The sequence below is a fragment of the Ursus maritimus genome, unplaced genomic scaffold (genome assembly GCF_017311325.1).
Source record: "Ursus maritimus isolate PB19 unplaced genomic scaffold, ASM1731132v1 scaffold_19, whole genome shotgun sequence".
Taxonomy (NCBI): domain Eukaryota; kingdom Metazoa; phylum Chordata; class Mammalia; order Carnivora; family Ursidae; genus Ursus; species Ursus maritimus.
The window spans coordinates 22,426,787-22,451,321 of NW_024424341.1; the positions used below are offsets into that span (position 1 = coordinate 22,426,787).

Here is a 24,535-nt window from a genome sequence, read left to right on the forward strand (position 1 = left end):
CTCCACTCACGTTCGATCCCAGCCTTCCTTTTCTATCTGTTGGTGCTGCGGCCGCGGTCTGAGCCCCGCCCCGCGGGTTCGCACGTGGCCCCCACCTGACCCGTCGCCCGGAGGCGGAGTAGGGCGGGGCGGGCGGCAAACGCAGCATTTTCCGCGGCTTTGACAAGCCCGCGGCGCCCGGCCCGAGCGCTTAGCCGGCCGAGACTGCGCCATGCAGGAAGCGCCAGCCGCGCTGCCCACGGAGCCGGGCCCCAGCCCCGTGCCTGCCTTCCTCGGCAAGCTATGGGCGCTGGTGGGCGACCCGGGGACCGACCACCTGATCCGCTGGAGCCCGGTGAGGGCTGGGGCCCCTCGACTTCCCCAGTGGTCCCCGGGATCTTTCCACGTCAGTGAACATCACTACCACCCAACCCCCGCCTGGGACGGGGCTGTGGGTCCCTCGATGCAGCTGTCCAGTGTAGTTTACCTTGGAGGGGGTGTGTGAGATGGAGGTGAGGCGACTTCCTCCAGACGGAGGAAAGGGTAGGAGCCTTCTGGAGACCTAGAGCCTGAGGGCTTTTCGAGGTTATTTCGTTCCCACCCCACCCCAACAGACAGGAAAACAGAGACTTGGAGAAGAGAAGGGCTCGGTTTGGTTCTAGCTCAGAGTGACATCTTGGGCCTGGGACCCGTCCAGGGCTGGAACCCAAGTTTGGCTTCTGCTCTTTCTTTCCGAGTACCCAGTACGGAGTCTGGGTCGGGGTAGGGTAGGGATTCGCTGAGGTCGTCCCAGCCTAGGCCTCAGAGAGGCTCTGGCATGGCCTTGTCCCATGTCTCCAGGAGCAGCAGGCCGGGTCCCCATCGTGAGTACGAGTGTAGTGTGTGTATGTGTGTGTGTGCGCGTGTGTGCGCGCGCGCGCCAGAGCGCTTGCCTGGCCGTGGGCGGGCACGGCTCACTGTCGTCCGGTCTCCGCCCGGACGGTCGGTGGGCGGGCGGCGTTCTTGGCAGAGCGGGACCAGTTTCCTCGTAAGCGACCAGAGCCGTTTCGCCAAGGAAGTGCTGCCCCAATACTTCAAGCACAGCAACATGGCGAGCTTTGTGCGGCAGCTCAACATGTGTGAGTCCCCAAGACCGGGCGGGAAGTGGGTGCGAGTGATTTGGTGTGCGGGGATGGAGCAATTCACGCCCCCACATCCCTTCCCTAGACGGTTTTCGGAAGGTGGTGAGCATCGAGCAGGGTGGCCTGCTCAGGCCGGAGCGCGACCACGTCGAGTTCCAGCACCCGAGCTTCGTACGCGGCCGAGAACAACTACTGGAACGTGTGCGGCGCAAGGTGGGGGCGGCCTTCAGTAACCAGCAACCCCTGGTGGAGGTGTTGAGAAGGCTGGCGCTGTTCTAGTTGACTCTGAACTGATGGTGCCTCCCACCTGCAGGTGCCTGCGCTGCGCAGCGACGACGGCCGCTGGCGCCCCGAGGACTTGGGCCGGCTGCTGGGCGAGGTGCAGGCTTTGCGGGGAGTGCAGGAGAGCACCGAGGCGCGGCTGCGGGAGCTCAGGCAGTGCGGGGGGAGGGGGCGTAGGAGGGTAGGGAGGGAGAAGGGAGTCTGGGCGAGAGGACACCGGCTTCCAGGCATTTCTGGACAGCTCCTTCCTCTCTCATGTCTCGGTGCCTCCATCCAGACAAATGGGCTGGGCTGTGGAACTCTGTTCTGTGTGAATGGACGCTCATCCGAGTAGTAGTGGGTTTAGACCTACCATTCTGTGGAGGGTGGTGACTGCATGGACTCTCAGATGCCTCAGCACCCTCCCACGCCCTCCCGCAGGCAGAACGAGATCTTATGGAGGGAGGTGGTGACTCTGCGGCAGAGCCACGGTCAGCAGCACCGAGTCATTGGCAAGGTGCTCTTCTTCCCTTCCCCCACTTCTCTCTACCACTGCTGAACACACCTACCTTCTCCGCCCAAGGCTTCAGATCCGCTTGGAAGTGCCTTGTTGGGTGGGGACAATCTCCGAAGTATGAATTAACCCTTTGCTTTCTCTTTAGCTGATCCAGTGCCTCTTTGGGCCGCTTCAGACAGGATCCAGCAGCGCAGGAGCTAAGAGAAAGCTGTGAGTGACAAAGTTAAGGGATGTCCACCCCCCCCACACACACACACACTTCCAGGAGCCTCCCTGCCAGAGGCCCCATGCAGGGACTCCTTCTCCTCCGGAAGCCCTCTCACCAGGAATCCTCATTCTTCTTCCCTGCACTACAGTTTTCCTCATCCCTTGGCAACCTCCCCAAAGTCACCCCTTGGACTTTCCCTCTCTCCCCCCAATTCTACCAAGTACCCCCATTTCCAGATTCCCTGTGTTCTCAAATTTTCCCCCCAGCAGCCCCTTCCCCCTCACCCCAGAGCATCCCAACAGCAGAGGGTCTGGGGTTCAAACCATGCTCCCTCCCTCCCCTCTCCACCCTCAAAGGCCCCCCATTTCTGGGGGGAGCCCCTTCTGCCTCCAGCATGTGACTGATGCCCTGGCAACAGGCCTCAGCTCTGCTGACTTGGCTACTGGGGCCTGAGGGAGGGAGGTGCGGGCTGAGAGGCATGGGGGATGAACCTGCCTTGCCCCCTGTACAGGTCCCTGATGCTGGATGAGGGGAGCTCATGCCCACCACCAGCCAAATTCAATGCCTGTCCCCTGCCTGGTGCCCTCTTGCAGGACCCCTACTTTATCCAGTCGGTAGGTTTTTGCTCCTCCTCCCTTCCCTAGGGCACAGCTGGGCTAATGGAGAGCCTATTCCTTTCCCCCATGTCCCTAACAGGAAGAGAAGGCAGAGGCCAGACTCTCCTCCCCCACCCCAGATCCAGGCTCCCCAGCACAGACTGAGCCTCCCCCCTCAAACCTTACTCCTTAGACCTGGTCTGTGTGGGTACTGGTTGGGTTCTGCTTCTCCCTGTTGCTTGAGGGGAAGGACTGGGCTTAGTCATCTACTTACAGCCCCTCCCAGAGACCACCTTGGGCCTCAGCAGCTGTCACAGGGCCAGGGGCCCTATCATCTCTGACATCCATGAAGACTCTCCATCCCCTGACGGGACCAGGCTTTCTCCTTCCAGTGGTGGCAGGAGGTGAGACAGACCGGGCCACCCTCTGGGGAGCTTGTGGGGGAGGTCCTGGCAGCGCAGATGGCTGTGGGGGTAGGGGGGAGGTCAGTGCCAGGGTCTGGTTGAAGCTTTTCTCTGGTGCAGGGAGAAGGGCCTGGCACTGCTCAAAGAAGAGCCGGCCAGCCCAGGGGGGGAAGGCGAGGCCGGGCTGGCCCTGGCCCCAAACGAGTGTGACTTCTGCGTGACAGCCCCCCCGCCACTGCCTGTGGCTGTGGTGCAGGCCATCCTGGAAGGGAAAGGGAACTTCAGCCCCGAGGGGCCCAGGAATACCCAACAGCCTGAACCAAGGGGTCCCAGGGAGGTACCTGACAGGTGAGCAAAGAGTTGATTCTTGACTGTGAGCCCTGTGGGCCACTTTTGCAGATAGACCACTGCTAATTAACTTCCCAGCCTTGTCTGCACCTTGTGGCTGAGGGGAAGGTCAGTCAATATGATCTGACCAGATTTCTCAGAGGTGCTCTATAAAGAGTACCACTGTCAGAGTGCCCTGCAAAGTAGCAACTCCCATCAGGTCAATCAGTCTATCTAGGGTAGAACCCCGGAATCTGTATTGTAACAGAGTTCATTTCGGTTACTGGAAACATTGTAAAGTACATAATTGTTTAAGAACCACTGGTGTTGACAATTCCAAAGAAAAGGGACATATCCCAAGACCCCAGTTCCATAACCCAAACCTCAAGTTATAGCTAGGAAGCAGAGGCACTCTTTAAGCACACTGTAGGTGGGGAATCCTCTCCTACCATTTTGTAGATGTCCGATTTTGATCCTGATGTATCCAGGTTTCTTGGGAACCTAATGGGGGGTGAACATTGGAGACCGACAGCAGTTCTCTGTGTGCAGGGGAACTCTGGGCCTGGAGAGGGGGGGATGGAGCCCCGAGCATCTGCTATCTCCCATGCTGCTTCGGGCCCCCCCTGAAAGTGTGGAGCCTGCAGGGCCCCTGGATGTGAGTACACCTTCAGCAGGGCAGGGGCGGGGGGGGGCTGGGGGGGGCACAGGGAGGCTCGATGGGGTCTGTTTAGCAGAGGGAGGGCACCACTGACTGAGCTCTTCCCCCAGGTGCTGGGCCCCAACCTCCAAGGGCGAGAATGGACCCTGATGGACTTGGACATGGAGCTGTCCCTGGTAAGATGAACGTGGAGAGGGCAGGGGATTAGAGTTGCCAAACCAAGCCCTCAGCCAGAGCCCCCGCTCCTTTCCTCCGCTCTCCTCCCCAGCTGCTTCCTTGGGTTCTCTTCTGCAGATGCAGCCTTTGGGTCCAGAGAGGAGTGAGACTGAGCTGGCAGTCAAGGGGTTAAATTCTCCGGGGCCGGGTAAGAGTTGTGGTGACTCAAGACCTTGGTCTGAGCTTCCAGAATTGGATGGGCTGGGCAGTTTGTGTTTTGGAGGGAAATCCCCAGAGTTCAGGCTGCCCTTGGGAGAGTTGTTTAGGCTACCCATCTTCTCGCCATTGAGTAAGAGTGGGCAGGTTGAGAATGGATGTTTCATCTCGACTGACCAGAGGGCAGGGCAGGTGAGGCTCTCCTTCCTCAAAAAGAGGAGGAAGAGCTGTCTCTCCCTGCTGAGCATGGCCCAATCCTCCTAGGGAAGGACTCCACACTTGGGGCACCACTCCTGCTGGATGTCCAAGCGGCTTTGGGAGGCCCAGCCCTTGGCCTTCCTGGAGCTTTAACCATTTACAGCACCCCTGAGAGCCGAGCCTCCTACCTAGGCCCAGGGGCCAATCCCTCCCCCTGAGACCTGCTGTACTCTGAAGCCAGCCTAGCTGAGGGGCTGGCCTGCGGCAGCACGCCCTTCCGGGCTTCCTGGTGCCCCTGGAAGAGGCTGAACGAAGACCCTGCTCCTCTGCAGTCCTTCTCTATTAGTGAGCCCTGCACATAAACTGCATTTTTTTTTCTGTGTTTCTAGTCTCTTTTCTCTACCGACCAGGGAGCACAGAAGTCATGGGTGGGCAGGGGGTGACTTTGCATTCATAGACATTTCCAGATGCTAAGGCTTTAATAGGGGAAACCCTGGAGAGTGGAGGTGCTTGGGGAACCAGCCCCAAGTTCTGCTTGGGCTCCCATACTCTGACCGGATCCAGGGCTGGCACGTGGTCACTGCAGCCTCCGGAACTCAGGGGCTTTTGGGGTCACATCCAGCTCCACAATGCATCTGCTCTGTGATCCTGGGTAAGCCTGTCCCCTTCTCTGAGCCTTATCTCAGATAAGCAGAGAGGGTTCAAAGAGAAGATGAATGTAAATCTCCTGGAATTGCCAGGCCCCTGCAGGCCCAACTGCCCCCTCCCTGACTCATCCGGTGCACCGGGGTGGGGAGGGAAAGCGGACCGACCACGCATAGAAGCCCAGGGGTGCGTGGCCCCTAAGGCCTGCCTCCGGGAGTCCTGAGAACACCCCCCCCTTCCTACCCCCTTCCAGTTCCCGGCAGCCCTGGCCGCCCCGCCCCCGCCGCAGCAGCTGCTGCTCCCACCCCCACCCCGCCCAGCCCTTTCTGCCTCGTCATCTACTGCCCCGCGGAGGCTCGACCCGTGAGTGGGGCCGCCCGCAACGCATAGAACTGGGAGCCCCACCCCACTCGGCTGCGGGAGGGAAGAGAAACTGAGATTGGGCAGAATCCACGCCCCACCACCACCAGCCGCGCTCGAAGGAGGTCTGTGAACACCGCTCCTCCCCCGGATTCAAGCTGTGGGACTGGGTGGAGGGGGGGGGTAAGGGGAGCCTTGTGATCGCGCTTTCGCAAAGGCTCCCGCAGTCTCCCACGACCCTCCCTCCCTAGCATAAGAACCCGCGCACAGAGGTGGGAGGGAGGCGGAGACCTACCTCGATGCTTCGCACCTGGAGCCGCCTGGAGCTCTGGGAAGGATTTGGCCTGTGACCCTTGAAGGACTGGCCAGGACATAACTTCGGTATTCACTTCTGAGCATTGAGTTGCAGCTGGGGTCTCTGCACCCCAGACAGGACAAAGCGCAGGACTTGGCATACTGCAGTGAGGAGGCTAACAGGAATATAACTTGGCGAGCAACGAGGGAGAAGGAGGGGCCAATCCAATCTGCCCCCTGCCCGCACTAGTCCTGAGCAGGTCCTGCACCCGCGACTAGGGGGACAGTCTTTGGAAGTCTCAGCTGAAGAGGGCAGAGGGTCCATGAACACAGTGCAGTGATGTCAGCGTGGTGGTGAGGGTGTATGCTGTTACTGGGGCACATAAGAGAGGGAACCAGTCTGTCTGTGGGATGCTCAGGCACTGGGGTGGACAAGGGGACATTTGAGTCTTAGAGGATGTGTCCACAGCATGGAGGGAGGGGAAGGGTATTCCAGGCTTAGGGAACAGTATCTGCAAATGTTCAGATGTGCCAGGGGCTTGCAGGGTTCTCCCAGCACTGTGTGGTGGAGGGAAGTGGGTGGGGGAAACCGGCTGTCCAGAGGGGTGGGAGGTGGTTTGGGCAGATAATCTTGATTCTCTCTGATGGGCAGTGAGGAAAGCAGACAAGTAGTTAGGGCTGATATTCTGCTTGGCGGGAGATCTAATAGTTCAAGCTAGAGCAAGTCATATTCCAATTTTGCCGCTTGGTCTCTCTGAACCTGTCTCCTCATCTGTAAAATGGGGAAAATAAATCCTGTCCCAGAGACTTGTCAAAGTCACTATGCTGTGAGGGGGATGGGATGGGAGTGAGTGAGAGGTACTCACAGAGACTGTCATAGGAGATGAGGTGATGATGGTGGGACTGAGGGAGGATGCTGATGGAGACCCACTGAGAAGTAGAGGAGCAGCATTTGTCAGAGATGCCATATGAAGGGAGAGGGAGAGGTGGGGGGGTAGTTCTGGTCTCTGCTCTGTGGCCTGGGGGAAGCGCTGACAATTCAGTATGGCCAGGAGGGGTAAAATGACCGGGGAGGCATAGCATGACACCAGGTGGGTAGCGAGAGACCTGGGAGGCAAGATGGGGGCTAGGACCACAGCACTCTCTCAGACCTAGAGCCAGGTAGAGAAGAAGAGGAGTGACCTCAAAAGGAGGATGAGACCCAGGAGGGTGCTGTGTGGACAAAGCCCAAGGCTAGGGGAGATGGGCTGAGAGAGGGAGTGTCTTAGGGCCTGAACTCTTTGCCCCTTAATGCCAGGGGCCTTGCTGCCTGGGTCAGGCCACCCCAGAAGTGATGGGCCATTGTCCTCGGTTGTTAATAAATGGACAAAGCGATTAATTTCTGCCTAACACCCGCTGCTTGCTAGAGACAGTCTCTCAAAATGGGAAGATCCATGGAAGAAAACAGTAAAAGTTCAGCAAGCATTTGTTGGCAGCTTTTATTTATGAGTTGTGTCTGTGGTATTTAAAGATGAAGCAAGATTTCCAGGGCAGCAGGGAGACAGTTGTATCTCAGGTGATGTCAGGAGATCTTGGTCAGAGCTAGGACTCAAGAGAATTCAGGTAATCCTGCTCAGGTATTAGGGAACCAGGACACAGTGGTGGCATTGATGAGGGGCTGCAGGGGCAGAGCCTATCCTGGAAGGATGGGCCTCGGGGTCAGAATAAGGAGCCTGGACTTATATCAGTCGGTGAGGGGAGGCTGTCAGCACTTGTGCTCTGGGTGCAGAGGGGATTCAGCGCTCCGCAGGGTCTAAGCTGGACAGGAAACACTAGAGTAAGTAAGAGGTTAGAATGACAGAAAAATACTCAGCAGATAGACTGGAAAGGACCCGACTGCTAGCTGGCTGTTGGATATCGGAATCAACTGCAGGTCTTTCTGCCTGGTAAGGTGGGGAAGCAGACTGGGAAAAGAAGTTAGTTTGGATAAACTGGGTTAAATAAGGACCGAGGGATAGCATGGAGAAGGAGAGAAGAACCACAGCTGACATTTAGGGGCCCAAGGAGAAGCCTGAGGAGGAGACTGGGACAAATCCTCTGCTGAGGAGCTGTCCCTCTGCTGAGGAGCTGTCCGGCTGTCGGGGTCGAGGTGAACTTAAATCCCAGCCATGAGTGTTCACTGAGACCCTGGGAGAGAGGTCAGGGCGGGGGTGTCCCGGCTCCCACTACCTCTCTCCCCCTCCCCCATGCAGCCCCCACCATGGGCAATGCGCAGGAGCGGCCATCAGAAACGATCGACCGCGAGCGGAAACGCCTGGTGGAGACGCTGCAGGCCGACTCGGGGCTGCTGCTGGATGCACTGCTGGCGCGGGGCGTGCTCACCGGGCCCGAGTACGAGGCGTTGGACGCGCTGCCGGATGCCGAGCGCAGGGTGCGCCGCCTGCTGCTGCTGGTGCAGAGCAAAGGCGAGGCCGCCTGCCAGGAGCTGCTGCACTGCGCCCAGCGTACCACGCGGGCGCCCGACCCCGCCTGGGACTGGCAGCACGTGGGCACCGGTGAGCGCGCAGAGGCGGGGCCTGAGCCAGAGCACGGGGCATGGCGTGAAGGGTAGATTGGGGAACCATTAGTATCCCCCCCCCCAAGATGGGCGTGTGTCAAGGATACTGCAGAGGCATAAAATGAGCCTCAGATACTCCCCCCCCCCCCCCCCCCCCCCCCCCCCGCCAGGCTACCGGGAACGCAGCTACGACACTCCATGCCCTGGCCACTGGACACCTGAGGCACCTGGCTTGAGGACCACTTGCCCTGAACTGCCCAGAGCTTCAGACTGCAATGAGGCTGGGGTTCCCGGGGGCTCCGAAGCTGTGCAATCCGGAACGCCTGAGGAACTCGATCCGGAGCTGGAAGCTGGGGCCTCTGATAGGACTGAGCAGGATTTGGAACCAGAGGCAGAGGCAGAGGCAGAGGCAGAACCGGAACCTGAACTGGAGCCCGAACCCGAACCAGAGCCAGAGCCCGACTTCGAGGCGGGTGACGAGTCTGAAGGTGTGAGGCTACCCAAACCTGGTGCCCAATTGGTAGAAGGGGGGCCCCCACCTGAGTGACCACTTTTTTCTCTATCATCTCTAGATTCCTGAATGCCCGAGCACTGACAGGCCGCCCCTGCCCAAGCCGGATAGGACCTGGAATCCTGCCCTGGCACTGGGGGTGTGTGTGTCTCCCTCTGACCCGGTACCGCTATAAGTGAATAAACTCTGGAGGGTTAGCCTGGACTGTGTGGCTGGCTTTTTGCCCAGGAACTAGGGTGTAGACCATGCCCCTGAGGCTCAGCACCCCGGGCAGCCCTATGCCCCACTGTCCAGTTCTTACCCCATTTCATCCTCAGTAGCCCAAGCTGCACCCCCCTGGAGCCCTTAGTCCCAGGCCCCCAGTGGGACTAGGGCCAGACCCTGGGCCCTTCCTCACAGTCCTTTTCCCCTCATGAACCAATTGGGGGGGGTGCTGTGTAGTCACCTGCCCTATTTCATGGAAGCCCTTGGGCTTGGTGCAGAGAGCCAGAGTAGGGAGACTTCTCTCCACTTAGGGCAGGCTAGAGCTCACAGCCTTGGGAAGTGAGATTAGGAGAGAGGAAGAGGAAGGGATCTTGGGTAGACAGAGCTCACACACTTCATTATAATTGTTTTAATTGTCTGGCTTCTCTCTGGACTGGGAACTCAGTGAGGGTTCTGACCAGTAACTGGCACAGAGAAGGTGCTCTACACACATTCACTGACTAAATGAATAAGGACTTTCCAGTTGCATTTCTGAGTTTTACTGATGGGAAAACGAAGGGCAAGGGTGAGAGTAGGAATGGGTCAACATCACATAGCTGAGTCTGAGGTGAAACCGGAAGGAACCACCACCTCTACACCCTCCTGGTCCACAGGGGGCTCAGGACTTGGGACAGCAGCTAGGGGCCTGCCCCTCAAGCTCAAGTGTGGCTGCTGCCAGCCTGTGCCACCCTCTGCCAGAGGCCAGAGGGTGTGGGCAAAGACAGGAATGGCACAGGCCATTGGAGGGGCTAGGGGCAAGGCCAGGTGAGCTCTTGGGCTTAGCGCACAAGGCCTAAAAGACTCGTGTGTGTGTGTGTGTGAGAGAGAGAGAGAGAGAGAGAGAGAGATGAGAGTGGGGCTAGGAACAGTTGGTGCCTTCCAGAGGAGCTCTGTTCCCTCCACCACACCTTTAGAAGCTGCTGCCTCCCAGCCCCAGGAAGGGCGCATAAATAGGATATAAATACATGACCAGTGGGAGAGGCAAAATGCTAGGAAGCACACCCCAGCCCAGCTGGGTCTCTACCACCAGGACCCCTGTCCCTTGAGTTTTGTGAAAGCCAGGTCCTCAGGGTCAGGCAGTCACCCCAGGAGAAGGGAGATCCCCACCAAGACCCAGTGAGAGGTAGACAGCGTGAAAGCTGAAGGAGCACCGAGGGGCCAGGTGGGGGAAGGGAGAGACTGGAGTATGCAGACACCCAAAGCCATCTCATGCAAGAACAAGTTTCTACTCCCAAACCACCCCCCATCCCCATCATGCTCAGCCTCCCTCCTGCCCCCAGGCTTCCCCTCTGCTCAACAGAGAGCTAGAGGTAGGAGGGCAGACTCAGTCTGCTTGGCATGCTACTACTGGTCCCTAGGCCCCAGAGAGGCTAGCAAAGGACACAAACCCTCTGATGTTGCCATTTCTATCTCCTGGGATGCTCTTGCCCTCCCAGTTCCCCAAGAAACACCCAGGCCATGGAAGCACAGAACAGTCAGCTTCATGTTCTGGGAGCTGATCTGGAGCCCTCTGTCCAGGGCCTCTGCCTGTAGCCCTCAACCAGCATCAGTCAGGCAGCAAGCGGCCCAGTTCTGCTTCATCCAGCCGGTTGGTGGCCATGATGTGCTCCAGCTGCTGTCGGTAGCGCACCAAGTCCTGCATGAAGTGGGGCACCCGGGTATTGTCCAGCACCCCATGGGGCCGCAGGTGGTCTACGTCCTCATAGGACACCTGCAGGAAGGAAGCTGGGCCTCAAGGGGAGCCAGGGGGAGCCATGACTTTCAGGTAGCTGGTCCCAGCTCTCTACCAATGGCTCATTGCCCTCTGCTCCTGAAATGCCTCCCTTTCCCCTCTGGATCCAATCTCAATGTTATATACCCTAAGGCTTAGTCCTGGGTGTGTTTGCTCTCTGAACCCCAACCCGGCTTCTTCTCTCACCTCCAAAGCTAGGTATCCAACTGCCTCCTGAACACCTTCCCTGGGATCTCCCTCAGGCACCTCAGACCCCACACTGAACGCTGATCACCTGAGTGCCAGCTTCTGCCAGCCCCACCCTCCTCACGGTTCCCTAGGTCAGCTTGAGGAAGGGACCTGGAATATGTCACCCTCCAACTCAGGGTGGCCACTGGGTTAGAGGAATTCCACTCTCTGAAGATCTTTCCCCAGCTTGCTCCTCCCGCTGTATGGTCACTGCCCGGTGAGACCAGACCTCCATCAGTTCTGCAGGAGTGACTGGAAAGGCAGCTTCCTCTTTCCCCTGCACTCCCTTCCTTGGCCTCTCTCTCCAATCCACCTCCCATATAACATCCACAGGGAGCCTTCTAAAGCAAAAGTGACACTTCTTCAAGCTCTCCGGATTCCCTATTGCTTCAGGTGAAGTCCACCTTCCTCAGCCCGGCACAAATACCCAGAACCAGAGACTTGGTCCGTGGTCATTTCTCCAGCCTCCTCCCCCAGACTTTCCTGACTGATCCCCGGCCTGAATGCTCACCTCCTTTGAGATGCGGTATCTACATATACACCTGCGGTGTAGGTCAAGTACCTACTTTTGGCTGCCCTGCTGTCACTTCTCCTTTGTTCCCCTCCACCCAGGTCTCCCCACCAGAGAAGCCTGACACCTAATCCTCAGTCAGGCAGCCATCAGAGGCTCAGGGAACACTGCAGTGATGAGGAGAGCTGGCTGGGATCTCTAGAGGTCTGTGGCCCCTCACCTTGCCCAGTGAGGTCAGCAACGGGAAATCGATGGTCTGGCGGTGCCGCAGAATACGCACGATGCCATCCAGGTACACCTGATCCTTGCTGAAGCAACCTGTGGGCATGAGAGGGCCGTGAGCCCCTAGGCCCGAGGCGCCCCCCCCGCCAGTTCCCCGGTCGGGGAACTCCCCCCCACACCCCGCACCCCCAGGCCTCCTTCAGGGCACCCCCCCCCCCAACCCGGCTCGGACGCCCACCCGGCAGCGAGGTGTCAGTCTGGCCGCGCTTGGCGCGCACGCAGTATTCCCAGCGCACGTCGGCGTCCTGCACGTAGCGCGCCAGGTCCTGGAAGAGCTGGCGGAAGGACATGCGTGAGGCACGATGGATGGTGTAGTACAGAAGGGCAGCGCGCCACAGGAAGGGCTGCTTGCGGAACAGCACGCTGTGCAGGCTGGCCAAGCCTTCCTCTGTGGGGTTCGCTGGCCGCAGCCCGTACTGCAGCCGGCCCTCCGCGCTATGCCACGGCTGCCGCGCGTTGTTCACGCCCCGCAGGTAGTGAGTGCCTACGGAGAAGGTGAGGGGAAGGACGCACTGGGTAGGTCATCCAGGGGACCAACCTGCCGGCCATGTCCTGCCACATCCTACAGAACCTCTGGCCGGTGACCGTGAAGGTGACTCACGCATACTCCAGCCCCTAAACTCAGGCTCTCACGCAAGGTCTCCCCGCCCCCAACACCGCCCCAAATGCATACTCACCCAACCCCTGGCAGCGGGAAGACCCTCCTCAGGTGAACTCACACCCAAAGACTGAGTCCCACACACAAAAATCCTTCCCCATCCACCCAGGGCTACACACACAAACAACTCTGCCAAACTCACACTGCCCCCCACGCCCCTCGGAGAGGTGCAGGAACTCACAAGCCACCCCAGCCCCACATCCTGCATGCCCATATCATTTTGACAGCCATGCTGATGACCCCAGCAAAAAACACCTTTTGCCCAGAGCTACAAGATTCTTGATAAGGAGAGAGAGACAGAAAGGAATAGTAATTAGTGTCCCATGCTCTCCTTTTCACCTCAACCTATCCCCTCCTAAAACCCGGCTTTGTGTCCTCAACTAATTCCATTCCTAGGATCTGGCCTTCCACCCACCCTGGAGGGCCTCCATGTTGGCAGGGCTAGTGGGACCCTCAGGGTACTCCCTCTGGCCTGTCCGGGCCTCAGCAGCCTTGTCCCCACTGTCACGGGAAATCAGAGAGGAAGTAGAAAAGAAGAGGCAGGAAAAGATACCCAAAAGGAGCAAGAGATGAGGGTGAGCCCAGAGAGTGGGCAGGCATGTTCTGGCCTACCTCTGTGAGCCAGAGGGAGGAGGTAGCTGCTCACGAAGGGAAAGGGCCCGTCCTCCGGAAGGAAGGGGAAGAAAGAGAGGGGGTGGGGTTACTGGGGCCCCTTGCTGCCCCCCCACCCCATCCCAGCCCCCTCTCATCCTACCCACCCACCCACCTACCCACACCCTGACCTATCTCGTGCCGCAGCATGCCCTCCAACCAATACTGGCGGGCTCCAGTCAGGTTGATGGCCAATGTTGGTCGGCTGTTCTCCACCATCATCACTGCCTGGGACAGCAGGTCTTCACTCAGCTGCACCACAACCTGTAGGTGGTACTGAACCTAAGCCATGGCCACCAGCCCTGGGACCAGGATGCAGGTGGACCCACTGATGCCACAGGGCAGCCAGGCCACACGGTTGGCCAGGGCACCCACCCTTCACCACCTTTGCTCAGAGCCAGCTCCCACCTTATTGGGACAGGGACAGGGGCTTGCCTGGGATCACGAGCTGGCCAGGTGTGGAGTTGGGCCTGGCAGCCTGGTTTGGGACACACAGAAGAGGGGCCTCGAAGACAGGGCTTGCTCACCTCCCCAACGCAGCCCTCCTTCTGCATGTATTTGCGAACAATGGACCAGATCTGGCACTTGGTCAGCAGCTGGCCCCCCGTTGCAGCTTCGAAGTGTTCATAGGTACCAAACTTCTCCAGGACAGCCTCAATGATGCCAACTGCCTGCACATAGGGTTGCAGTGGCTGGTCAGACCAGGCCTCTTGGGTGATCAGGGCCAGGAGGAGGCAGGCAGGCTGGACTGACCTGATGGATGAACTGTCCAGAAGCCTCACAGTACTTCTCCAGCACAGCCGTGGGCATGGGCTCCTGGTACTCAAACTGTGGGTTGTAGGTGTAGTGGGACTGGAAGAACTTGTCCCGCTCTTGGTCCATATTGGTTGGCCGCAAGGCCACCAACATGCAAGGGCTCTTGCTGGCACCACGGCCTACATCCTTCCGAGTCTTAGCAATGTGAGGCAGGGAGGCTGCAGACCGCAGGGTGCCCCCGCCTGGGTCCCGTCCCCGTCCAGGTGGGGCCCGACTCTGGGTGCTACCCCCCCGCCGGCCAGTACTATTTACAGTATAGGTGCTCTCACTGCGACGCATGTGGCCACGGGGGCCCAAGTGCAGCTCTGAGAAGGGCTGGAGCTCAGGCTGGGGCCGTAGGGCTGAGGGGATTGACAGAGCCAGGGGCAAGGCCAGGGACTGAGGCCAGGGGTACAGCAGTGTCCCATCTCGGTCTGAGGGCTTCAGCCTATGGCCCAAGGATGAGGGACTGGCTGGTGGGCTGGGGGGTGCCTGTTCATACACCTGAGCCCCTGAGTCCAGCACCATTCTGTCCTGGGGGTCACATCCAGCTGGGTCACTCCAACTCCCCACACTGTCGACTTCTGGGGACACAGAAGGGCATGTGGAGGCCAGTATGAGTGAGTGTGGCCTGAGGACCACCAGGCCTTGTGCTCCACACTGCCCTGGCTGGGTGCTTAGTGAGCTTGGGGCCTGCCACCAGGGGTCTGGGTAGCTGCCCTCTCACCCCCATCCCCATGTCCATTCCCTCCAGCAGGCTTACCCAAGGAAGCTGGACTGGGGGAAAGCAGGAGGCAGAATTTATACACTCACCTAGACGGTGGTACTGGAATCCCCTTAGCCTATGAGCTGCTGAGAGCAAGGCCTGAGCCCCCACTCATGATTTTAATCCGTGTGCTCAGCACCCACCCAGACTGGGAGCTGGTATAGGGTAGCCCCAGCTGCTGGAATGACGGCTGAGGGGGCCTCACTACTTTCTACCTGCCTTCCACCTATGGCATTTTCTCAGTCTCATCCCTTCCCTCCCACCTGGCTTCACCACCTCCTCCAGCCCAGTTGGTCTCAGTTAGGTTGAGTGCCTACATGCCCCTTGCTTCTGTTAATCCCTCCACCTGGAATGGTCTCTTTCCCCTCCGGGTCATCTGTTCAAATCCGAATTAGAATCAGCTTTTTGGGGAGCAGAGGGAGACTTTGGCAAATTCAAGATAATCCTTGGTCTGTATCCTATCAGAGGCCCCTTTCTAATCGTCATCTAAGGCCGGTATTGGCATGCTCACCCCTTGCTCTGTACTAGGGCTCAGAACAGTCCAGCTCCCCAGCGACTGACAGAAGGCTTCAGATTCTGAACTCCTTTGCCTGCTCAGGGGCACAATTCCAGCATTTCTCCAACACCATCAATCTCTTCCTCTCTATTGGATTCTTTCCAGCAGCATAAACACATGCTGTTATTTCTGTCCTAAAAAAACAAAACCAAACCCTCACTTGACCCCACACTCCTTTAGCCCCACCGCATCTCCCACCAGCTGCTCCTTATTGCAGCACAACACCCATCTGAATGCTGTCTGATTCTTTTCCTGTTCTCTCTTATGTTTCATTCCAATTAGGCTTCTATCCCCACTCTCCATTGAAACCGATCTGACCAAGGTCATCAATGATCTTCATACTGATCGGCACACTTGACATAATTAATCATTTCATCTTGGAAACATGTTTTCCACTTGGCTTCTCAAATGCACTCAAATATATTCTCCTACCTCACTGGCTGTTAGTTCTTGTTCTTTCTTGCTCATCATTCCTATCTTCCTGATCTCTTAACATTGTGATGCCTCAGGTCTTGGAAACTTCTATGGAAACTTCTCTCCTCTTCTCCATTTATGCTTACTCCCAGGGTGATCTCATCCACTTTCACCGTTTTAAGTACATCAGCCCAGACTTCTATAAACTTCCGACTGGTGTTGCCAGTTCTCAATTCAACATCTTTACCTGAATGTACAACAGGCATCTCAAACTGAACATGTCCCCTATCTGGAATGCTCCCCCCCCCAGATAACTGCAGGGCTCCCTCTCCCATTTTCCTCGGATTTCTGCACAAATATATTATTAGACAAGCCTCCCTAACACAGTCTATAAAATAGTAAGCCTCCTCTTTCCTCCCCACCACAATCTTCCCTTCTCCACATTATTGGTTTCTGAAGCAGTTTTCACTACCTAAAGTACAGTATCTGTCATTCTTAGTTATCTGCTTTCTCCTTTCGAATGTTCACAGCTGTGTCCCCAGAATCCAAAATAGTACCCTACCCAGAGGAGTTGCTCAATAAATGGATGAACCCAAGAGCACTTCTCCTTCTCAGAACTGGAATCATTCGTTCCACACACTGTTTCCCTAACTAGTTCTGATCTCCTGCCCCCACCTCCCTTCCCTCTGCCAGTGACCAGCTATTTGAAAACACTTTCAGGCCTCAGACTTCACTGTTCTCAACTAACCGTACACTTTTCTGGACCCCTCACTGGTCTCTGGGCCTCTGCCTTCATCCCCATCCCCCTTCTTTCATTCGACCTACCTCTTCGCAATTACCAAGAATACGCCTGTTTCTTTCATGTCACAGGTTCTTTTGCCAAGAATGCCCTAGCAATGCATCCCTGTAGCAAACTCCTAACCATTCCTCAGGGCTCGGTTTAGGTCTCACCTCCTCGGGGAAGCCTTCCTGGCGTCTTGGAGGCTCCCAGTGTCTAGGCTTCTTCACCACCCTCAGCTGTCACTGTCGGAGCCTAGATCCGTGTTCCCCCACCATCCCCTTAACTCCCTGAGGGCAGGGACGGATCTGATCGACCCCCATGCCCCAAGCACCCAGCACTACAAGCGGAATGAATGAAAGACGGCTGGGGAGGAGCCCAGACACAAGGCGGAGTCTGGTGACAAATGAGAGGGTGTAGCCTACGCCAATAAAAAACTACTGGAGAGGGTAACGTGGAAGAGGAGCCAATGGGGACGGGGATATAGAGGAGGGGCGTGACCTGCAGCCAATAAGTGGCGGAGGATGGGGGAAAGGGCGTGGCCAATGGAGGGCGGAGCCAGAGGACAATGGAGGGGGGTTCTTGGTTAGATGAGTAGGGGTCGTGTCGCGCGCCTTCGCGGCCTCTCGGGGGTAGGGGGTTCCGTCCGCGTACCGCGCCCCCACCTGTTCGCTCCTCTTCTCTCCACCGCGGTTCCTGTTCCGCAACACCAGTCGCCGGCAGCCCAGCCCGCGGGAGCCGACCTCTGGTGACGCACGCACTCGGCCGCGCGCACGCTCACGCGAAGGCGCGCCTATTCACGTCAAATTCGGCGGCGGCGCGCACCCGAGAACACGGCTGGGGGTGGGGCCAGGCGGAGCAGAGGGGGCGGTGTCCGCCACCAAGTCACGCCCCTGGGCAAGGAGTTATCTTAGTCCGCCCCCTCCACGAGGACCCGACGGGTTTCAGAGCTTCAGCTACTGCTCGGCCTTCAGAGTCAGGGCCTGGACACACGAGCTCCCTGCCCTGGCGCGGATGGGTGGGGCTGTAGTCCACCTATGGCGGCAGAAGCTCGGGTACTTGGGAATGCAGTCCATACCGGGCTGATGCCAGGATAGGTGAGGTGAAGCCCATATATCAGGACTGGAGCCAGGATACCTTAGGCGTTTCACTGAGCGTGGACCCCCTAATCAACGCACTTTTATTTTATCCCCCCCCTCCCCAGTACACATTCAGGCGTCCGAGGGCCGTTCCTGTATCCGGAGGGTAGCCGGGCGTCAGGCACAGGGCCCCGAGGGAAGGCAGGAGGACAGCGCAGGAGTAGGTGCTGGCACGAGGCTGAAGAGTGCGCGGCGACCGGCAGAGGGCGAGGGCTGTGGGCCGGCCTGCAAGGAGCTGAGTGCGGCCAGGCGCTGCTCCCGCGACACGTCCCCGCGCAGGTCCAAGAGGGCAGAGATGTGATCCTCGCTACAGGGACACCACAAAGGTGTGCGTCAGCTCCGCCCCGCTCCTCCCGAATCCATCCTCCCCGTCCCCCCAACCAGTCTTCGCACCTCACGTCGGGAAATTTTTGTCGCAGGCCTGCCACCTCGAGGCCAAGCAGCATGGGGTCGCGGAGGTTCAGCAGATCCCGCAGAGCCAGGAGCACTGGCGCGCACCGAACGCTCTCCTCCAGGCCCTGAGCATCGCGGAGTAGGTTTCGCGCTGGCCCTCAACCTCCACCCAACCACTGAGACTCCCGCCCATCTGCTCGCCTGACGAACTCTCACCAAACCAAGGAAAAGCTCCCGAAGCTGGGCCGCGTCGTGCTGCAGGCGCTCAGCCGCCTGGGTCCTCTCGTCAGCTCCTCGGCACACTAGGCGGCCCTGCATCAGCGCACATAAGTACTGCAGTACCACCGTACGTTCCGCCTCTGCCAGGAGCAGCTGCGGAGAACGTAGTGGGTTCAGCATGCCTTTCCCATGGGCGCTTCCCTATTCCCCAGCCTTTCCCTTAACTGCACCTGGGCCGCAGGATTCCGCACGCGGCTAAAATCCTGGCAGAAGCGCTCCGTCCGCTCGCACACATCATCCAGCAGCTCTGACTTCGACAGCCACCGGCGTGAGGGCAGAGCCGCGAACAGGGGCTGGGGGTAGGGGCAGAAACGGGGTTGGAGGAACGATCCAGACCTAGCATTCCCCCTGCAAAGACGCACACCCATATATGCTGTATCTCCTCCCCTCACCCCCAGCCCCACTTGAAGCCTTACCTGGAGCTCCGCCAGCAGCACCTCCAACACCAGGCGGCAGATCCTCCTCTGCAACTCGTCCAGCGCTGTCTCCACTGGAGCCAAAGCTCCTGAAGCCACCCCGTCGGGCTGCAGGACTGACACGGAGGAGCTGGACCGACCAAAAGTTAAGGCTTCAGGACCAAGGCCAAGGCCCTCGCTTGTCTAGCCACTCTGACTCCATCTAGTGGTGCAAGTGCGTGGCGAGAGGGGGCAAGAACGGCGGCTCTCTGAGCTTGTGAAGTTCTGGGTCTTGGACGGAGGAGTGGTGGGTCTGATCAGATAGCTAGAAGGAATCCAATCAGGCCTGCCTCTAGTTCGTAGTGTGACTTTGAGCAAATCATGTCTTTTGGTTTCTGTTTGGGTAAGGCAAGAGTTTAATCCCAGTCAGGAGGGATTCAAACTCATCATTAACTTCTTTGTTCTCTCTGCCCCCACCCCAAAGAACATAAGACCCAAGAGAAAGGGAATTTTTTTCTGTTTTGTTCACAACTGTAACCTCAGACATTACGTGGCACAGAGTAGGGCCTTGATAAGTGTGTGTTGGATAAATGAATGAATGAATAATTGATACTGTCAGGCAGGCACTGTGGTAGGTACTTCACATCTGTTACATGATTCTCAGAATGTACCATTATTGCCACATAATAGTGATAAGAAAAACAAGATTCAGAAAGATTAGGTAATTCATCCAAGGTCACACAGTTGGCAATTAGTAGAACTAGGATTGGACTCCCAGGGCTATGTGAGTCTAAAATTTCTGATGACCTAGCGTGGACTGGGTCCATACCTAATTGGGGTTCAGTCAGGGGTTCTGTGGGGGGACCTTCTGGTACCTGAGTGCTGACTGGTGGTTGAGGGTGGCCAGTAGGTAGGGCACATAATGAGGGGCCATTGCTTCCCCCCTGGCGTGGTCTCGAGAAAATCGGATCAGAGCATCACTAAAGCTGCAAAGGGCAGAGGTAGTTCCTGTACCTGGCACTCTGGCACCCCCACACCCTGAGTCCCTAGTACTCCAGCCCCACCTCCAAGAAACCCAAGACCTTGTTTCAAAGGAGCCCTTTCCCCCTGGTGCGCCTTATTCACTCAGAGCCCCTTTGGGCTGCCCCAAGAGCAGAGCTGGGGGCTGGACGTGGGCCAGTGCCTTGGCAGACCTCCTCAGGAATGCACCCAGTTCTGATAGTGCCATGCTGTGCACCCGCTGCTGCAGCGACTCGCTGACCAGGCTGGTCACACGAATATTCTCCTCCAGGATCTACAGGCAGAAATGGGTGGCCATCAGCAGAGTCCTAGTCCTGTCTCCTCCCCTTTCCCTGTGGGGGCTTCCCACCCACCTGCAGCACTATAGCCGGCATAGGTGAGTGGTAGAAGCCTGAAGAGTCTGTGTCAGGTTCCTGCTCTCGGTTCCACTCAGCTACCTCCCCATCCAGTGCCCTCTGCAGCCACTGAGCCACATTTGCCTAGAGGAAGGGGCAAAGGGGAGCAGGAGGCAGCAGGGCACTGATACTGCTAGAGATGGGTAGACACGGGGATCTACAGATACAGGCCCACAGCTGGCGGCAGAGCTTCTCTGTACCTGGGCTCAACTACTCACCTGGATTTGGGTCACAAATGTTGCCTCCAGCTGTTCAATGTTCTCCAAGGTCAGGAGGGGCTCCAGCTGAGACACATCAGCCTCAGGTCCCAACTCTAGGCTCCCCATCATTTCTGGCCTGCAGATGGGTAGCCCAGTGTCACTCTGAGCACCCAGCCACTGATCCACCCAATTCCCGTTGCCCAAAGGGTACTGACCCCAGGTACACATGCAGTGCCCAGTGCAGCAAGGCGAAGGCATCAGCAGCTGCTAGTGCAGGCCCTTCCAGGAGTTGCTGCAGGCAGCGGCGCAGTCCACTGTGCAGGGTGTGGGCCCACAGCTGGACCACCTTGTAGTGCGGTGGGCAGCAGGGTGCTACTAGTGCTTCAGCTATGGCCAGCTCAGCTGGTAAGGCCACCCGCAGAGCCTCCAGCCACCCAGCCAGGGCCCCTGGCTCAGGCAGAAGAGGTGTCCCAAAGTGGGTCCTCTCCAGGCTCTCCTGTAATGCCTGCAGACAGCGCTGTCGCCAGTCCCTGGGGGCCAGCTCCAGAGAGGTTGTGTACTCAGCGTCCACCTCTGCCACGCGCACAGCAGCCACCAGCAGGGCTGGGTCCTCCCGTGCCAGCTGCCCTGCGGCCCCTGCAGCCGCCTCCACAGCCTGGCCAAGAGCCTCAGCCAGAGGGCCCAGCCCCTCAAAGACCGGCAACTCCAGGCCCCCCAGAGGTGCCCACGTCTCCTCTTGCAGCTGCTCCAGCTCCCGAAGGCACACATATGCCTCCAAGAGCTGTTGGGCATCAATCAGGGTCCGCGTGTGAGCCACTGCAGCTGGCACTAAGCAGGGAGAAGATGAACCAGGCCTGAGTCTCAAACCTCCCACCTGTACAATGGGTACAGCAGGGGATGCTGAGGCCCTAGGGCTGGAGGGATGTGTAAAATGTTTAATAACCAGTACAGCAGAGCACTGACCAATCTGAAAGGACCCAGGGAAGGGCCTAGAGACCTGGTGGGCCAGGTGTAAATTTTTGAGCTGATGGAACAAGAGGAAGTCCGGGATCCTGGAGGCAAGACAGTGAGGAGCTGACAGGGCCATGTTAGTGGCTATTTACCCACCCTGTTAAGGAAGTATTTCAATAAATTAGCAACCAGGATGGTCAGAGCCACTTGACTGAGTCTCAGTCCTGATTCATACAATGCGTGCTTTAGAATCCCAGAATAAGCCAATTTGTATCCTGCTTCATATGCCATTTGAAGCCTGAGTTATTCTCTGGAAGGTCCCTGGTGTGTCCCTCCATGCAATCTCACACTAGTGCCCCAGCCCCTTGATCAGTGGTGGGTGTTTATTGACTAACGGTTGGGGGGCTGAGGCCCAAGGCCCCTGCACACTCACCTGCCCATAGCCGGGGCAGCAGCTGAGACAGGACCTGCAGTTGCTTGTGCTGTGCGACCTGTTCCCGCAGCGGTTTTAGGGTCTGTGTGGCCATTGCCATACCCTGAAGCAACGCACGGGCTTGGCCCAGGGCCTCACGGGCTCCTTGCATGGCCTCAAAAGCCTGGGCCAGCTGCCACACACCAGTCTTCACGCCCTCCAGGTAGGACTGCACCACCGACTATGGGAGGGAGGCAGCCAGTGAGGCCTGACCAGTCCTACAGCCCATCCCCAGCACTCCTTTCCCCCAACTGATGCCCACCTTGATGCGTGCTTCCAGGGAACAGGTACGCTGAACCTCACGGCTGCGGTACTGGCCCAGTCTGGCCAGCTGCTCCGGCCGGTAGAAGATACCCGAGGCCCATTTGAGTGCTGCTCCTCGGGCCAGCTGCTCCGCCCTCTCCTGCTCTGGCCACTCAGGCCCTGGGCAGGAAGAGCCTGGGCAGCCTTGTCAGTTGGGCAGGGCCTACAGGAAGTAGCCCAAACCTGCTCCCCTTCCTACTTCTCAGCCTGTCCCCTAGGGCAGTCCGATCCACTCCTCTTGCTGTCCTATAGAGCTCTGGCCAGACCTGGCAAGGAGGATCCAACCCCACCATTCCCATCTTTCTTGCCACCATCCCTCCCTTGGCCCACCCAGAAGGGCTCATACCGGGGGGAAGTGAGGGCTGCATTTCGTCCTTGGTTGCTGAGTCCATGGCAGTCCCTGGAGGAACTGAAAATGAGGTAGGAGTGGGGACAAGAGTCTGGGTTAGAGCAGGCAGAACGGATGCTCTGTGAGCTGCAGCCTCAGTCTAGGCCCCTCTGAGAAGGAGGAGGGGGGTTCTTGCCCAGCCCCCTCAGGAAATGAGAGGGAGGTGAGTGTGATGGGGAGACTGGGCTTCTCAGTTTTGCCCCTAAAGACCCAAGTGAGGCAGGATAGCCGCAGGCCTCTGCTGGCCCCAGCTCCTGCTCTGAATTGCGGAGGACAGTTTGGTATGGAACTTACCAGGCTTGACCAGGCATCCAGTTCTTTCTCGTTTGAAAACAGTCTTCGCCTTGAGGATGGCCGTCTCCCCCAGTCCTCAGGGCAGAGCTGGGTATTCTCTTCACTGGCTCACGAGGCCTGAGTGGTTCCAGCCCACACCTCAGCATGCAGCAGAATTCTTCTCCCCAAGGAAGCCTCTGTACGACCTCCCTGCCCAGGAGCACCCTCCTCTGTCCAAGGCTCCTCCTTCCCCAAGGCCAAATGCCCGGAAAGGAAGGAAGCTGAGTCTCTGGCCCTTTATTCCCAACAGGAAAGTGCATCTGCATTGCGGGATGGGGTGGGGAGGGCTGGGCGCCACTTCCTTGGGGGGAGGGGGTGGACTCCCTGTAATCCCTAAGTCCTGCCCAGCCCATCCAGGACCTCTTGGTGCTCAGGTCACAGACGTGAACTAGATGGCCCCAACTTGGGGTGGAGAACAGGGTGTGCAAATATGGGTGCAGACAGCATCACAGTAGGAAAACTGTGTTGATGGCTCCTCAGAGGAGGGTATGCACCTCTGCAGAGAAGTGAGAGGCCACAGGCTGTTGTAAGGAAGGTGTGTGGTGGGTGATGGTGAGAGAGGGGTAGAAGGGCTATGAAAGCTGTGTTTGTCTTGAGAGTTAAAGGGGGCCATGGGGAGGACCACCAGGTAGTAATAATAAAGTGGATGCTGGTTACCACCCAAATCCACCCTTCAGGACAACACCACTTGTTCCCCTAGCTGCCAGGAGTGTAGGTTGCAGAGGTGTCACAGCTGAGTGTCTCGCTCAAAGTTAGGGCACAAAGGCCTGGTAACCCTGCCTGGACATGGATCACCTTGGAGGGCCATCCCAGTTTCAGTGCTCCTAATAGGATGGCCTGAGTCCTCTGTTATAACTGTATCACAGCTAAATTCCCCCGTCTGTGCAATTTTGCATGTCTTACTCACTTACAAGTGGGGGGGGGAGGATCCTCAATAAACTTCCCTGCAGGCAGATTCCTGTCTCAAAGTCAGCTTCCCAGAGATCTTGGCCTAAAATAAATGATTATAAATAATGATGGTATCAAACATAACAACATGGTACTAGCCAACACATAATCCTTTCTACCTGTGAGAAACTGCTCTAAGTGCTTTACATATATGTACACATAGGTAAGCATGTTTGTGTTGGTGGGAAAATGGTTATAACTCCACGGTCTCTGAGCACTGCAGTGTGGAGACAGGAGGAAGATGAGGTTGGGATCAGGGAAGGAGAATGGGAATAGAGACAAGTGGGGAAGCTAGACGTAATTAGTAATCACTGTTTGGAAGGAAGTGAGGGACAGGAATAGGGTCAGTAAACCCAAGACACTGGGACAGCTTCTAGAAGCAGGTTTGGGGAAACACATTGGGTTCATCAGGCAGCGTGGTCTCCTCTTCTGAAATGGGGACAAGTTGGCCAGACCGGAAGGTTCTGATGGCTCTTCCTTCTCTACTGCCGGGGCTGTCCACCCACTTCCTCCACCTCCCCCTGTACCCTATCCTATCCCCGATCCACGGATTGTTTTCGTCCTCTTCGGCTGTTGGACATTTGCTGATGGTCCCCGAAGTTTTGCTGCCGTGTCCGCAAACAGGAATTGCGCCGGGTTCCCTGGGAGGGCGCGGAGCGGAAGCGGAAACAGCGACGCTGGCGCCGGCGGCCGGGTGGCCAGGAACGGAAGCGGAAGT

At 57.8% G+C, this 24,535-nt stretch overlaps 4 protein-coding genes across 16 annotated transcripts; 2 read left to right on the forward strand and 2 right to left on the reverse strand.

Annotated features, from left to right (window-relative positions):
* The first annotated feature begins 178 nt into the window (after window positions 1-178).
* Window positions 179-5,019, forward strand: HSF4 (heat shock transcription factor 4). Of its 6 annotated transcripts, none has more exons than XM_008702485.2 (13): window positions 179-334; window positions 989-1,097; window positions 1,186-1,313; window positions 1,414-1,538; window positions 1,803-1,878; window positions 2,024-2,088; window positions 2,598-2,700; window positions 2,945-3,086; window positions 3,311-3,434; window positions 3,963-4,068; window positions 4,182-4,247; window positions 4,366-4,435; window positions 4,708-5,019. In XM_008702485.2, exons 1-13 carry the CDS (start codon window positions 212-214, stop codon window positions 4,857-4,859), a joined length of 1,389 nt encoding a protein of 462 aa, XP_008700707.1. In that variant the 5' UTR covers window positions 179-211; the 3' UTR covers window positions 4,860-5,019. The 6 variants fall into 6 exon arrangements, 5 of the variants coding, with proteins under 5 accessions (XP_008700707.1, XP_040489365.1, XP_008700706.1 ...); XM_008702484.2 differs by having other exon boundaries at window positions 182-334; window positions 2,959-3,086; window positions 3,207-3,434; XM_040633431.1 differs by lacking the exon at window positions 3,311-3,434 and having other exon boundaries at window positions 181-334; window positions 2,959-3,086.
* A 591-nt stretch (window positions 5,020-5,610) lies between these two features.
* NOL3 (nucleolar protein 3) lies at window positions 5,611-9,184 on the forward strand. The gene is made up of 4 exons (XM_040633436.1): window positions 5,611-5,771; window positions 8,172-8,474; window positions 8,647-8,964; window positions 9,049-9,184. The coding sequence occupies exons 2-4, from the start codon at window positions 8,180-8,182 to the stop codon at window positions 9,054-9,056; spliced, it is 621 nt and encodes a 206-aa protein (XP_040489370.1). The 5' UTR covers window positions 5,611-5,771; window positions 8,172-8,179; the 3' UTR covers window positions 9,057-9,184.
* A 401-nt stretch (window positions 9,185-9,585) lies between these two features.
* KIAA0895L (KIAA0895 like) lies at window positions 9,586-17,668 on the reverse strand. 2 transcript variants are annotated; one of them, XM_040633432.1, is made up of 8 exons: window positions 17,267-17,668; window positions 15,365-15,543; window positions 14,046-14,671; window positions 13,820-13,963; window positions 13,424-13,556; window positions 12,162-12,467; window positions 11,922-12,019; window positions 9,586-10,941 (listed from the first exon to the last, which is right to left on the reverse strand). In XM_040633432.1, exons 3-8 carry the CDS (start codon window positions 14,613-14,615, stop codon window positions 10,777-10,779), a joined length of 1,416 nt encoding a protein of 471 aa, XP_040489366.1. In that variant the 5' UTR covers window positions 14,616-14,671; window positions 15,365-15,543; window positions 17,267-17,668; the 3' UTR covers window positions 9,586-10,776. The 2 variants fall into 2 exon arrangements, with proteins under 2 accessions (XP_040489366.1, XP_040489367.1); XM_040633433.1 differs by lacking the exon at window positions 15,365-15,543 and having other exon boundaries at window positions 14,046-14,120.
* Window positions 17,669-17,763: 95 nt separating this feature from the next.
* EXOC3L1 (exocyst complex component 3 like 1) lies at window positions 17,764-24,489 on the reverse strand. 7 transcript variants are annotated; one of them, XM_040633424.1, is made up of 16 exons: window positions 24,345-24,487; window positions 23,781-23,860; window positions 22,831-23,019; window positions 22,495-22,557; window positions 22,108-22,283; window positions 21,807-22,026; window positions 20,638-21,250; window positions 20,441-20,558; window positions 20,181-20,306; window positions 20,001-20,101; window positions 19,683-19,793; window positions 18,829-18,958; window positions 18,583-18,705; window positions 18,350-18,445; window positions 18,134-18,258; window positions 17,764-18,047 (listed from the first exon to the last, which is right to left on the reverse strand). In XM_040633424.1, exons 4-16 carry the CDS (start codon window positions 22,538-22,540, stop codon window positions 17,858-17,860), a joined length of 2,175 nt encoding a protein of 724 aa, XP_040489358.1. In that variant the 5' UTR covers window positions 22,541-22,557; window positions 22,831-23,019; window positions 23,781-23,860; window positions 24,345-24,487; the 3' UTR covers window positions 17,764-17,857. The 7 variants fall into 7 exon arrangements, with proteins under 7 accessions (XP_040489358.1, XP_040489357.1, XP_040489356.1 ...); XM_040633423.1 differs by having other exon boundaries at window positions 18,350-18,505; window positions 22,831-22,947; window positions 24,345-24,486; XM_040633422.1 differs by having other exon boundaries at window positions 18,350-18,505; window positions 24,345-24,486.
* Between the last annotated feature and the right edge of the window lie 46 nt (window positions 24,490-24,535).